Source organism: Kryptolebias marmoratus, linkage group LG6, assembly GCF_001649575.2.
Source record: "Kryptolebias marmoratus isolate JLee-2015 linkage group LG6, ASM164957v2, whole genome shotgun sequence".
In the NCBI taxonomy this organism is placed as follows: Eukaryota; Metazoa; Chordata; class Actinopteri; order Cyprinodontiformes; family Rivulidae; genus Kryptolebias; species Kryptolebias marmoratus.
In genome coordinates this window covers 2942122-2955358 of record NC_051435.1, presented here as the reverse complement: position 1 = coordinate 2955358, position 13237 = coordinate 2942122, and the positions used below count along the sequence as shown (strand labels likewise).

The 13237-nt window shown below is 41.7% G+C and overlaps 2 protein-coding genes across 3 annotated transcripts in view; both read left to right on the top strand.

Moving 5' to 3' along the window:
• col5a2a (collagen, type V, alpha 2a) overlaps positions 1 to 3146 on the top strand; it is a 36185-nt gene extending 33039 nt beyond the window's left edge. The window contains exons 50-54 of the mRNA XM_017435412.3: positions 45 to 152; positions 358 to 670; positions 771 to 952; positions 1041 to 1283; positions 2147 to 3146. Coding sequence (XP_017290901.1) covers positions 45 to 152; positions 358 to 670; positions 771 to 952; positions 1041 to 1283; positions 2147 to 2293 — 993 coding nt within the window. The 3' untranslated portion in view covers positions 2294 to 3146. The remainder of the gene's footprint in view (positions 1 to 44; positions 153 to 357; positions 671 to 770; positions 953 to 1040; positions 1284 to 2146) is intronic.
• An 8590-nt stretch (positions 3147 to 11736) lies between these two features.
• slc4a3 (solute carrier family 4 member 3) overlaps positions 11737 to 13237 on the top strand; it is a 40263-nt gene continuing 38762 nt past the window's right edge. Inside the window, exon 1 of one of the 2 annotated variants that reach the window (XM_037976165.1) lies at positions 11737 to 11872. Coding sequence is in view for 1 of the 2 variants with exons in the window: in XM_017435414.3 (XP_017290903.1) it covers positions 11819 to 11872 (54 nt within the window). In the remaining variant the exon portion in view is untranslated. The remainder of the gene's footprint in view (positions 11873 to 13237) is intronic. The other variant, XM_017435414.3, reaches the window with a different exon arrangement.

Below are 13237 nucleotides of genomic sequence, written 5' to 3'. Positions count from 1 at the left end.
CAAGATAAAATTGTAAAAAAAAACCTTGCTGGAATCTGATTCAGGGTCCTCCTGGGCCTATTGGACCTCCTGGGAAAGAGGGATACATGGGCCAGCCGGGGCCAATGGGACCTCCAGGAACTCGAGGATTCAGTGGAGAAATTGGACCTCAGGTACGGTCTTATTATGTAAATCAGGAAGTGGGCAAAACTTTTTTTTTTTTTCCAAACAGCCAGATGAGGCAGTTATAAAGGGTTGGACATCTTTTCACCAGATGTCTCTGGAGGCAGGAAACTGTGTTTGATTCTCATTTCTGCAAAGTTGTGACTTGCAAAATAAATCAATAAAAATGCAAAAACCCATTTTTGAAATTGACAGGGCCCCCCAGGAGAAGACGGCCCCCCTGGCCCCCCAGGACCTCCAGGGCCTCCTGTGGCAGCCATGGATGATCTCTTTGACGGCCCGCAGGATTACGACTCCGGGCCTCCTCCTCCTCCAGAGTTCAGTGAAGACGAAGCTCTGCCCAACAGCAACTCCTCCTCCATCATCATGCCCATCGACCCTGGAGTCCAGGCCACCCTGAAGGCCCTCAGCAGCCAGATCGACAGCATGAAGAGCCCCGATGGCAGCAGGAAGCACCCTGCCAGGACCTGCGACGACCTGAAGAGATGCTACCCCATGAAGAAGAGCGGTAAGCTTGGGACTTGCAACGGATTGTTTTTAAGGTATAGTCAGTCTGAGTGGGCGTGGAGCCCGTAAATAACTTCCCTTCCTTTCCTGATAACTTTTAGGTGAGTACTGGGTGGATCCAAACCAAGGCAGCGCAGAGGATGCCATCAAAGTTCACTGCAACATGGACACTGGGGAAACCTGCATCTCCGCCAACCCGTCCAGCATACCCCGCAAAGTGTGGTGGAGCTCCTCCAGGAACAAACCTGTGTGGTTTGGAGCCGACATCAACAGTGGGACGCACGTGAGCTCTTATTTTTTCATTTCACATCCAAAGAAAGGGAGCTTTTTCTTTCAGAGCAGCGTTGATGTTCTGCGTCTGCGTTTTCCAGTTCACGTACGGGAACAGAGACCAGCCTGCGAACTCCGTCACGGTCCAGATGACGTTCATCCGCCTGCTCTCCAAAGAGGCCGCTCAGACCATCACCTATCACTGCAAGAACTCTGTGGGCTACAAGGATGCCAAGACGGGCAACATGAAAAAAGCTGTGATCCTTAAAGGCTCCAACGACCTGGAGCTCAAAGCAGAGGGAAACAACCGCTTCAGATACACGGTGGTGGAGGATTCATGCTCGGTAAGTTCCAACCGCCAACTTCTTGTTCCCGTATATTCTAAAATATTAGTTTTTTTTTTTTTTAAAGTAGGCTATTTATCATTTTTTGAGATTTCACAACAACACGTTTGACACCGAGTGTGGGATGTTCTCACTTTCCAAGATCTTTGCAGATAAACTCTTCTTAAATCAACAAACTTTACACTTCTTATACAGTTTATACATCAAAACGTAGGTATTTTTGTATTCTTTCGTCCAGTGCATCTCTCACTGCTGCAGGACTTATAGTTTTCTCTTAAATCCCCTCAGAGTGCACACACCAAAACTTTCATTGACTTCCATTATATCTGAGCTCCAAACTTGGTTCAAACCGTAACACGTTTGAGAAGTTTTTCTCTGTTCTCTTATGGTTTTAAATTTTTTTCAATATGACTTTAACTCATTTGAACTTCAATTTCTAGTTTGCATTTCTTCCAATAAAAGGCGGGAATCACCATGGCAACCTGCAGATTCTGATATTATGCAGAGTTATTTTGATGTTATTCCCTCATTGCTGCCCAAATAAATCCTGTACAGTTTGAACAATTTTTGTCCTGATTAGACCTTTTTAAAGCTTCTGGTGAAACTGGACAAAGCTGGACAAACAGGAAGTTTCAAAGTTAAAGCTTGTAGATATTCTTCAGAATAAAGGTTTGCTTAGTTGTTTTTCAAAAATAAGTGTCAAATTACCACTGGGCTTTGGAGAAAGGAGGTCATGGATGTTGGAGTTTTGGCTAACAAGTGTTTTGTTTTAGTTTTTAAAGTTACTGTTCAGCTTAGATTATTATTATTATTAATTTTAAATAAAAACTCAGTGAAATGACCTTCTTGTCTCTGTTTTACAGCAAGCAAATGGCAACTGGGGCAAGACAGTGTTTGAGTACAGGACACAGAAAACTGCAAGACTTCCCATTGTGGATGTTGCCCCTGTGGACATTGGTGGCCCCAATCAGGAGTTCGGCATCGATATCGGGCCCGTGTGCTTCTTGTAAAGCCGGACGCGTCAAGCAGAGACTGTTGAACTGACAGCTGACACGGTCAGCCATCTTGTACATACAAGTATGAGTACTTTGCCCTGTGGCGAAATATTTATTGTAACTTTACAACCCAAGTCCCAAGACGTCAAAGATTTATAACTTGAATGTTTGGTTTTACAGAAAACGAGTGGTAATGGTCCGAATCATTCCCTTGAGTATGTTTGACTTTAACATTTAACATCGTGACGACCAAAGAGTCTTGATTTCACTTCACTAATTGTTACTAAAACATATAAAAAACTTTTATTTAGAAACTGCTGTTTTAAGCCCAGAACGGTTCGAAACCAACAAATGTCCCACCGCTTTTATTTCTCTTAGGAATTTTGTTTTTTTATGTTTTAATATAACACTTTGTGGTGCTATTGAGTAAAAAAAAAGAAAAGAAAAGAGCGATGGATGAGCTCTGAACGCTGTCCCGACCACGAGGAGGATTAAACGGTTTGTTGATTGCTCGGTGTTAGCTACCTCGTCACCAGAACTGAGAAAACGGTGACGCTACATGAACATTTCCTTTCCCAGGTGCTGTTTTGTTCTGTTTTTGTTTGTTTTAAGTAGTTTGATCACTTTTTGCTGGTACAAGGCAGAGTTTGGAGATGCAAATAAAGATCTTTTTGTCAACAATGGAGGGACGAGACTGGTGACATTTTCTTACTTTAAGTCAAAATATTCCTTTTAATATACATTCTGCTTCCCTCTTTGCAGTATCTTGCACTTATATACTTATACATTTCCTATAATCACTTTTCTAGAATAAATGGCTGCTTTGTATTTTTTTGCTTTGCAACAAATTAAACTTAATGTTTGTTAATCCCCCAAGTTCTTGTCAAATTAATTAAGTGTTAATTTTAGTTACAAACTTAAAAAAAACACAAATATTTTCAGGTTATTTCTAATGTGAAGTCTTTGCTTTTGGTTTCTATGATTGTAATTTAAAGTGATCATGTGGCTCAAGTTTTAGTTTATTTATTATTGATTTGTCAGAGCGAAAAGAAGAGGAGGAGGAGGAAGATTTCCACCTTCATCATTTGAAAATAAATATTAAGAATTCTTCTCACTGCCTGTTCTTGTTTGAGACAAATCAATGAAATGCCTCTAAGTGTGCTAAACAAGATGAAAGTTATTCTGGAGGAAGTTAGCTCTTCCTTTTTTTATTATTTTTGTCTTTTTGATGGTTTGACTCCACCAGAGCTGCCTCTTGTCTCCGATCCCGTCTGTGGGGTTCATGAAGATCTCAGTCGAGGAGAGGAGGGACTTCGGGAGTTCCCATGCTGTGTCCAAGTGTCTGATGGACCCACAGATCACGGCTTCGTCCACGTTTGGACTGGTCCATCTCTGATCCAAACCCTCAGCTGTGGTCATGAGATCTGAACGGAGACTGAAAGAAGGAGATCCTCTGTAGGGAGGAAGCAGGGAGGATGAGGTGGAGGGTGCTCCATCATCCATTTGGAGCTCTTCCTCATCGAAAGCAGTCAGCTGAGGTGGTTCAGGCATCTGATCAGGATTTCTCCAGGGAGGAGACCCTGGGTCACATCCAGGGGAATATACTGTATATCCTCTCTGGTTTTGGAAAACCTTGGGACCCTGATTTTCTTACTTTGCTCGTTGAAGCTGCAATAAACCCTAAAAACTGCTGATTTTTCCCTTTTTTATTCGATTGCTCTGCTGAAGTCATAGGTTGGGTTGGTTTTTACCAGATATCGGGTCAAGGATGAGCTGTGCCATTCTTCAGTCCTCCATTTTAGGCCAGAAACTGACAGAACTGGGCCTGACTGGACCTCTGCTTTAGGATATAAGACGATAAAAGCAACTTGGAGGAAGATGGTTAACCTGGTTGGCTTTGTTACTATTATTAGAGTGTTTGGGTTCCTAAAATAACATTAGCTGCTGCTAATATCTGTTAGCACCAGACAGCTAGCACCAACCCAAGTTGTTGTTATTTGATAACCCAGATTTTGGGTTGTTCTTTTTTAACTCCACTTTTTAAGGAACTTAATCCACTAAGTTGGGTCAAACTGATAACCTGCTGGGTCCAAATTTGACCGAGATTGGCTTGTTTTTAACCCAGCAGTTTTAAGAGTGTGTCAGACAAAAACATACTTCCCTTTCCTTACAAACAATACAAAGTAGTTACGTTGCATCTTAAGAAACTTTAATTAGAATTTAATATTTTTCTGTGAAATAAACAAGTTTGTGTTTAATTCTTTAAGTACCTATTTTATTTAAATTCTAAATCAGTTTTTCTATCAGTTATTTCTCTTTTAAAGGCCTGTAGTCACCTGACAAACACCTTTGACCCTCAGTAATGACAGCTGGGAGCATCAGGTGATAAAAAACAGTCAAAAGAAACTTCCTGTAATAAAGCTCCAGGTAATATTTAGAAAATTGGCTCATTTAAATCCCCGAAAATGAAAGAGATGAACATTAATTCATCTGAACCTGTTTGATCTTTTGCTGCAGACTTTTATTTAGCTGTTTTTATTTTATTATGAGAAGAAAAAGAGGATGAGGAGGAGATTTGTATATGTCGATACGAGACAACATTTCTGCTGCCGTGGTGACAAAGCATAAAAGTTACCAAAAAAAGAGCTTTTTACTGCAGATTTAAACCTTCAAAACAAACTTTCTGCCACATCTTCCTGTCTTTATTTACAGTCTGTGAGAACAAACAGGAACAAAAAGCACATTTCTGTTTTTTTTAACTGTTTGGAGATTTAATCCAGAAAGGATTCTTCGTATTTAAAGTTGTACTGACCTCTGGTGGAGTGAACCCAGATTTCTTTTTTATATGACAGACAATCTTGGGTTAAAGGAAGTAAACCCACAAAATCTGACTGAAAATCAGTCATTGCTTTAGAAATTTGGTTCAAAAGAATTAAAAACAATAAATAAAAAGCACGGACTCAAAGAATGGCGCCCCCAGAGAAGTCGCTCCGACACCTGGACTGATCCCAGATCTTTATTCCTGCTTTTATCCGAGTCGTTCCGTCTCTTTTCTTCCGCAGATTCACTCTCAGATCTACGGCTAAACATCTCCTCTGTCATCCTGCGCTTGTCCAGCTCCACCATTTTGTTTACAGACAGCAGCAGCCTGATGTAGGTCGGTCACGTGACTCAGGCTTCGTTTACATTGAGCGCGTACCCACATTTCAGATCTGCATATCAATATATCTGGAAAACTACAGGAGTAAACTTTCAAACTGCAGCTTTTCATTTAGTTCAGGATACATTTTTTTTACATTTTAATTTATAGTTTGCAGTGAGTGACTTTAAATATTTCACCTTTAAGCACTTTATAGTTACGCTCGTGAATAAAACCAGTTTAAATCCTGTCACCTTCCTCAGCCCTGTTCTGCAGGCTGTCCAGCAGGAGTCACGTGGTGTGTTTGCAGAGCATCCCTCTCATCCTTCCTGCAGACTGGCTGCTGTCTTTTACCCGGGTTACACGGTGGATCGGCTCGGTTCGGCTCGGTTCGGCTCGGCTTTGGGCGCCTCGCTGTCCCCAGCGGGTCCCCGCAGGTCGGTGGCTGGTTTCCGGCTCGGAGGAAGCTGTCAGCCCCGTGCAGACATGGAGCTGATGCAGACTCGCTGTGTGTGTTTGCTCTGCAGGAAATTACTGCGCAGAGGGACGCGTTAAGCTGCTTTTCTGCCTGAGATGTGCGTGAAGGACCGGGTCTCCTGCAGGCAGCACGCCGGCTCCGGCTCTCTGACTGGAGCTAAGAACCATTCATGCAGGTAATAATCAATAATCATGGTGTCCTGTGTTTGTGCATGCATTGTGTCAGAGTTCAGACAGAAGGAGGCAGGTCACATTCTGGAGTAATAATGACTCAGCAAGTCCTCTGCAGGGGAGCAGGGAAACTATCAGCTCTTTAACAACAACAACATGGTCACAAATCAAAGGTTTAAACTGTTTATTTAAATCACACAAACTGAGCAGAGGAGGTAGATTTCTGCTGCTTGTAAACAATTCAGTTCTGAGGCTCCACAAGCAGCTGATGGCATGTCAATATCTGTTAAAAAAATCAGTCAATTAATCAATAGTTAAACACTACAAATCTTTAAACTTGCAGCTTCTTGTCAGATATTTCTCCTGTTTATGTTTAGAGAAAATAAAAGAGCTCATTTCACCTTAAAATATACAGCTTCAATTACACCGAAATGGACTGAATTTGATGAAGGTTGGATCAGAGATTGATTCTGGCAGAAATGATTGTTTATTTAAGTAGAATAAATAGGATTGAACTGGATTTGTGTTTGAACCTGACTGAATCAGACTGTAGAGAATCAGAATAAACAGAATTAAATTGGTTTGTATGTAATTGGGTTTTAAATCTGACTGGACTGAATCAAAATGATATTGAATTGAACTGAATGTAATTTAATTTAAATTAGAATCTGACTGGATTGAAGTTTGTTTGTACCTTTTTGTTAAAGAAATAAAAGCCCACAAAGGTCACTGGAATAACTCAAAACTGACAGAAGTAATAAAGTAAAACAATTACTAAAATTCAGCTAATAAAAATCCATCACTGCTTTTGAATTTTGGTTTATTAAAAAACAAACTAATGAAACTGGCCTTGACTAAAAAGATGGTTCTCCTAGAAAAGATTTAAACAATGTGTCCACATGGACATGTTAATCACAGGTGTCTTCAGTCCTGGAATCAGTCAGTCTGCCTGTTTAAAGGGGGACAGGTAGTCACAGGGCTGTTTGGCATCATGGTGTGTACCTCAATGAACATGGAGGACAGGAAGCTGAGGACAGAGTTGTCTCAGGAGCTCAGAAAGACGATGACTGAGGTAAAGACTAGAAGACCGTCGATGTCCCTGAGACTACAGCTGACAGATTATTGCGAAGGTTGAACCAAAGACCAGAACCCTGAACCTACAGGGGAACATGGAGGAGGCTCGGTTCTGTTCTGGTCCTGGATCTGTTCAGGGTCCAATGAAACCTCAAGACTATCAAGGCCTCCTGGAGCCAGATGTGCTGCTCAGAGTCAGAAAGCTCGGTCTCAGTCTCAGCTCATGGGTCCAACAGGATAAAGACCCGAAACACCAAGAACGGGTCAGAACCAAACATTGGACCGTTCTGAAGAGGCCTTCTGAGCCCTGATCTAAATCCTGCTGAACATCTGTGGGAGGAGCTGAAACATCTGGAGGAGGAAGCCTTCAGACCTGAGACAGCTGGAGCAGTTTGAACATGAGGAGTGGACCAGAACACCTGAGGACACCTGAGGACATCTGAGGACATCTGTGAACACCTGAGGACACTTGAGGACATCTGACGACACCTGAGGACACCTGTGAACACCTGAGGACATCTGTGAACACCTGAGGACATCTGTGAACACCTGAGGACACTTGAGGACATCTGACGACACCTGAGGACACCTGAGGACACCCGAGGACAGGTACAGAAGTCTCAGAGGTACATAAATCACTGGATTGCCTTAAAAGGTTGAGCAACAAAATATTAAGTTGAGGTATCATCCTTTTTATCAAGGCCAGTTTTATTAAACTGTTTGTTTTGTTAATAATTCTGTCACTGTTGATTTTTAGTCACTTTTTTCTTCTTAGTTTTGTTATTTTTAATTTTTTTCAGTAACCTTTCTGGGTTTTTTTTTTTTTAATAACAAGGTTCAAACAATTTAAAAGTGCAGCAGTGCTGATGTTCACCTGTGTGTGTGAAAAGCCAGAGTTAAGTGCCTAAAAGAGTTTAACAAGCTAACCGTGGCTAATAATTATTAAACAACTTATAAACAAAATCAGTAATGCATAATTTAAAAAATATTCTCAACATTTTATTTAAAAAATAAATTGAAATCAGTGTGAGTCGATTCAGTCTGATTGCTGAGAGCTGAATGACTCCTTAAACTGAATTATTAAAGTTAAAACAATCAGAACAGGAGATAAAAAAAGCTAAAAGCTAAAATTAATCATATTTTAGCTGAAAGCCAAAACCAGCTAAACAGTAGCTGAAAGCTAAAACCGGCTAAATAATGGCTAAAAACAGAAATGAACAGAAAAGTATATAAAAGCTAAAATTAGCAGAAGAGATTCACAATTTATTTCAATGAGAAAATATTGTAACTAAAGGTAAATATTTCAAAAAGTATAAAGGTTATAAAACCTAAAAGTCAGAGCTGTTGTGTCCCTAATGAGCCGAAGGTTTTGACGTATGGATGGTTAAAGTAGCTGAAAGTGTGCTGAAGTGGTTAGTCCAACGAACTGAAGCTGAGCAGGAGAACACACACAGTAAACACGCTGAACTCAATCTGCTTTACACAAACACGCTCTTCATTCCTGCTCCGCGCTGCAACCTGAGACCAGTTGTTAGGGAAGTGAGAGCGGCTGCTTCCTCCCGTGTTACAGAACCTGCTGCAGAGCTGATTCAGTTACCCTCAACAGGTCCTGGAGTATCAGATACGAGCCGAGCTGCCAGGATGTTTAAAGACCGTAGAGTGGGGGGGCGAAGCTCCAGGCCTCCAGGGCCTCCATCCTGCATGTTTTCCTTGTTTCCCTGCTCTGACACACCTGATCCGATGGTTAAATCACCTCTTCATGTTCTGCAGAAGCCTGTTAATCACCCATTGATTCAGATCAGGTGTGTTGGAGCAGAGGAACAAGGAAAACCTGCAGGATGGTGACCCTCCAGGACCAGGATTGGACACCCCTGATTTAAAGCATCTGTGCCGTAAAGGATGTTTGGTGTGGTGAAAGTTCACACCTGGGATCAAGTAGTTTAAAGTTTAGCTGAATGTAATTTTTTTCTTCTAGTTACCACACAATACATGGATATATGTGGTCCCCCCAGAGTACAGATAAGTCTTTTTATTTTGTTTCTCCACCTGCATAATACAACTTAGGCCCAGTCCCAATACCCCTCACACTCAGGTGCAGGTTACAAGCATGCAGACATTAGAGAATTGGGTCAGTACGGGTTAAGTCATCGACTTGCGCTTCTGCATCGTAACTGTGACATCCAACATGGCTGACCGGTCCCTGTTTTGGTATTTTAAGAAGCTGCCAGTACTATTTTAAAAGTACAGAAAAGGTATTTTTGCTTTCCAAAGTCATTGCAGGAAATGCAAAAGTGTTTTGTACTAAATTGTTGATAGTTTTCACACCTGTACAGCAGAATGAAACAAGAATTATATCAATACTTTACTTTTAAAAACTGCTTTTTTCGTGACAGATGCAGCTTCCTGTCACCACCGCCATATTTCCGCCATTTAATTCAAAACCCTTTCATTGTCGATGAAGATAATTTAAAAAATAATAATTAAAACGTCACATGCAGCGATGAATTGTGGGTAAATACTTCGTCGAAGTCCGCCTGGATGCAGGCTCAGCCGAAGGGCGGATGTAGTACACAATGGGGGCAGGGCTAAAGAAAATTGGGACACACTCAAACCCTTCAGCATGACCGTGCATTGGATTTAGTCCAAAGATGGCTGTCCCTCAGTGTTGTGATAGCAGCTGAGAGTTATCTGCAGCGTAAACTCTGACTGTGAGATCGGTTACACTATTTTCAAGGTTTGGATAAAAAAACCGTCTACGACTCCAGTGGCGATACGAAGCGGAGAGGTGTTTTACTGCTGAGGTCCATTTCAGCGTCACTGTGTTGACGTCTGAGTCCGCTCCCCACTTGTCTCTAAATATAAATTTATACATCAAGAAACAACAGGCTGAAGAGTCTGATGTGTGCTGGAGTGTGATCAGACAAAATGTTCTGGATGAAGAGTCTGCTGCTTATTGATGGTCAGACTCTTCAGATCAGACTTTTTTTATCCTAAAGTGCTACTTGAAGGCAGAAATGATCTGTATAGCTTATAATATAGTCGTGCTGTGGTTTACAGTAAAAATGATGACTTTGTGGTTCTTCAGCAGAGTGGTCCGTGTGATTTACCAGGTTAGCTGTGGCTGGCAGTAAGTCACGATCTTACACTCTCTCGCTGCTCTGTAAGTGAAACCCTGTCAGTGTGAAACTCTGCAAGATGTCTCTGCACCGATGCCAAGGCTGGTTCTTGTTCAGTGCTTCTGAAACGATTTGAGCCCGATTGAGGAGTCGCTGTAGGCAAGGGCGTAAATCCCATCTCATTATTCGGGGGGGACAATAAACAAGGAAATTTCTTAAGAATAATTTTGGGGGAGGCGGCTAAGTTACAGTGAAATGCGATGCAAACAGTATTTAATTGTGATTGTTATGAAGCCTGCCAGAGACTTGGTAGACAGTCATTTTCTTATGAATTCAGGCATTTATTAAAAATATTACAAACAAATTAACATTCTGGAAGCTGTGTATAAAGAGATATAACTAATTAACCTGGAAGTAGATGGGTTTTATAACTTAAACTTAATACTCAAAGAACCAAGGCTTTTCTATTTTTCTAGAAAAATATTCATATTTCCATCCATCCTTTTTTTCTTAGATTAATGGCGAATTTCTCTCTTTTTTTGCCTTTTTATACTTCATTGAATTATTGGGGGGGACAAATCTACACTTCCACAAGATTGGGGTGGTCCAGACCCCCCCGACCCCCCCGGGATTTACGCCTATGGCTGTAGGGTATGTGCTCCAGATTCACGTCTTCATCACCTGAGACAGTAACATGTCTGCACGGAAGCAGAAACATGGCGGATTAAATGTTTTTGCTCGTGTTTGTGTTTGTCTGTCTGCACCTTTAGCAAAATATCTCAAATTACAGATGATAATAAACCTTTTCGACTTTCAGAAAGGAATCATTGGCTTTTGGAGCCGACCCAATTGTAAGCTAAATAACAAAAATGGCTCCAATTCAGTGGATTAAACATTTAGCACGCACTCTGAGAGTAAGATCGGTTACGTTATTTTCAAGGTTTGACCCAAAAATGGCTGCAACTCCATCATTTCACAACATCTTAGTTTAAAACTCTGGCATGAAAGGCGGCGGGTGATATGCATTCCTTCAAGGAGGCTTTTAATTCCTGAAGTAATCTAGTCAAGATTAAATGTTATTATAACTCCAACACTGGTTCAGATTTCACTCTGAAAGCATTCAGTGTACTCTAAACCGTGTGTGGGATGTCATTAATCCTCGAGATATTAAAGTGATTATGACAGAATATTGTGTGTTTTGTTTCTGCTCACATATTTCTCAGATTAAATTAAAACATGTTTGTTTTTTTCTGTCTATCCATGTTAAGGTTATGCCACCCCAAAGGTTTCCTGGGTCCCCAGCCGTGAAAGAGAAGGGCTGATCCCCGTCCTCCTCCAGCTTCCTGCTGCCTTCTTCCCCATCTTTACCCCTCCGTCCCAAACTCTAACCTCTGAGTAAACCTGGTCCCCTTCCGCCTCCTGTCCCATCCCATCGTATCACCGTGCCTGCAGGTCCACAGCAGCCCCTCGTCTGGTTTGATTCCTGCCACACGAGCTCTTTCCTGCAGGCCCCTGCTCTCTGCAGAGGTCCAGACGTCTCCTGCTCGCTGCTCGGCCGGACTCATGGCGACAGGAGGTCATGCCCCTGAGGTCGACGTGTTGATCAACCTGCAACAGGTAACAAGCTTGGAGGTTTAAACCTGTTATATTAAAACATGAGCACATCATGTTAGAGATAATTAGCATAATGATTACTGGGAAAAAGACACGCTCACCGTGTGGATAAGTCACCCTCAGGTCTGTGGAAAATTGTTATGTCCTGGACGGTTTGCTAGCTGTTCTCAGAATGAGTCAGATTAGCTTCTGTTCCTGGGGAGAAACAGCTCTGCTGACTAAGTAGGTGATTGGTCATTATGCGCAGCGGGGACCGTGTCATTCGCCGCATGCGTGGCATATTGTGACTCTGTTTTGAAGGAAACAACAGGCTGCGTGCTCGGATACGTGAGCAGACCCCTCAGTCTTCTACCCTAAATTGCTTGGATCTCTGTTGAAAAGTTGCACATTCACAGTGATAAAACCCTCCTGTTGGTACCCCAGGAGCCAATCGATGCTGCTGTTGTTGTTTATTGTGCACGCATTCATGCAGGGGAGGTTTAAAAGAGTCAGGGCAGCAACAGAAACGTCCTCAGCTGCTGTTGGATTAATAAGTTGGTGCTTTTCATCCCTGCATTTCTGTTTTAAGATGTTACTGATTGAAACATGATTGAGCTGGACGTGCACACAGCTGATCACTGATGCTGCGCTCAGTTACAACTCAAACCCTCGTGGTAATCTTTTAATAACGTCGCTCCAAAAAACCAGGAATTCAAAAAGAATTTAAAAAAAAAAAATTTAAATCAGTCTTTCTCCAAAAAATACTCCAGATTAAAGAAGTTAAGGCCCTGTTCACACAAGAATGAGCGGTCTTTTTTATCAAGAAGTTTTTCCATCCGAATTCAGACACAGAAAATGACCCAAACGCTGCAGGAACTACGCTCGGCCTGTAGGTGACGCTGCCATAAAAACACTAAACTACTCCTGACTGGGAGACGGGTCAGGACAAATCCACGGACATGATGGACAATTTCAGGCAGAGGATCCAGGAAGAGATGGAGGGAAGAGCTTTCCTCATAATGTTTAAAGGGTTCAGGATAAATTACTTATAAACAAGTGTCCTTTTTATTAAAAACTATTCTCATTTCCTGCATCTTTTAAACATAAACTTGATGTTTATCGTTGATCATTTTCAGCAATGTTTGCTTTAATCAGACCCTCCAGGATGTTGCGATCGCAACGATTAACGCAAAATCAAGCAAACCCCACGAAATTGCAAACTTTTTGCAACTTTGCCCAAAACACCACAACTTTCCCGCAACTTTAACCCAATATTTATTGTTTCTAAAGTGATTCGCCACCGTTTCTGCGGTCTAGTCTCTTCTTTGTGGGTTTGTGTAGCGTGGAATACAAAATAACCCCAAATAACTCAGGAAGAAGACACGTGAT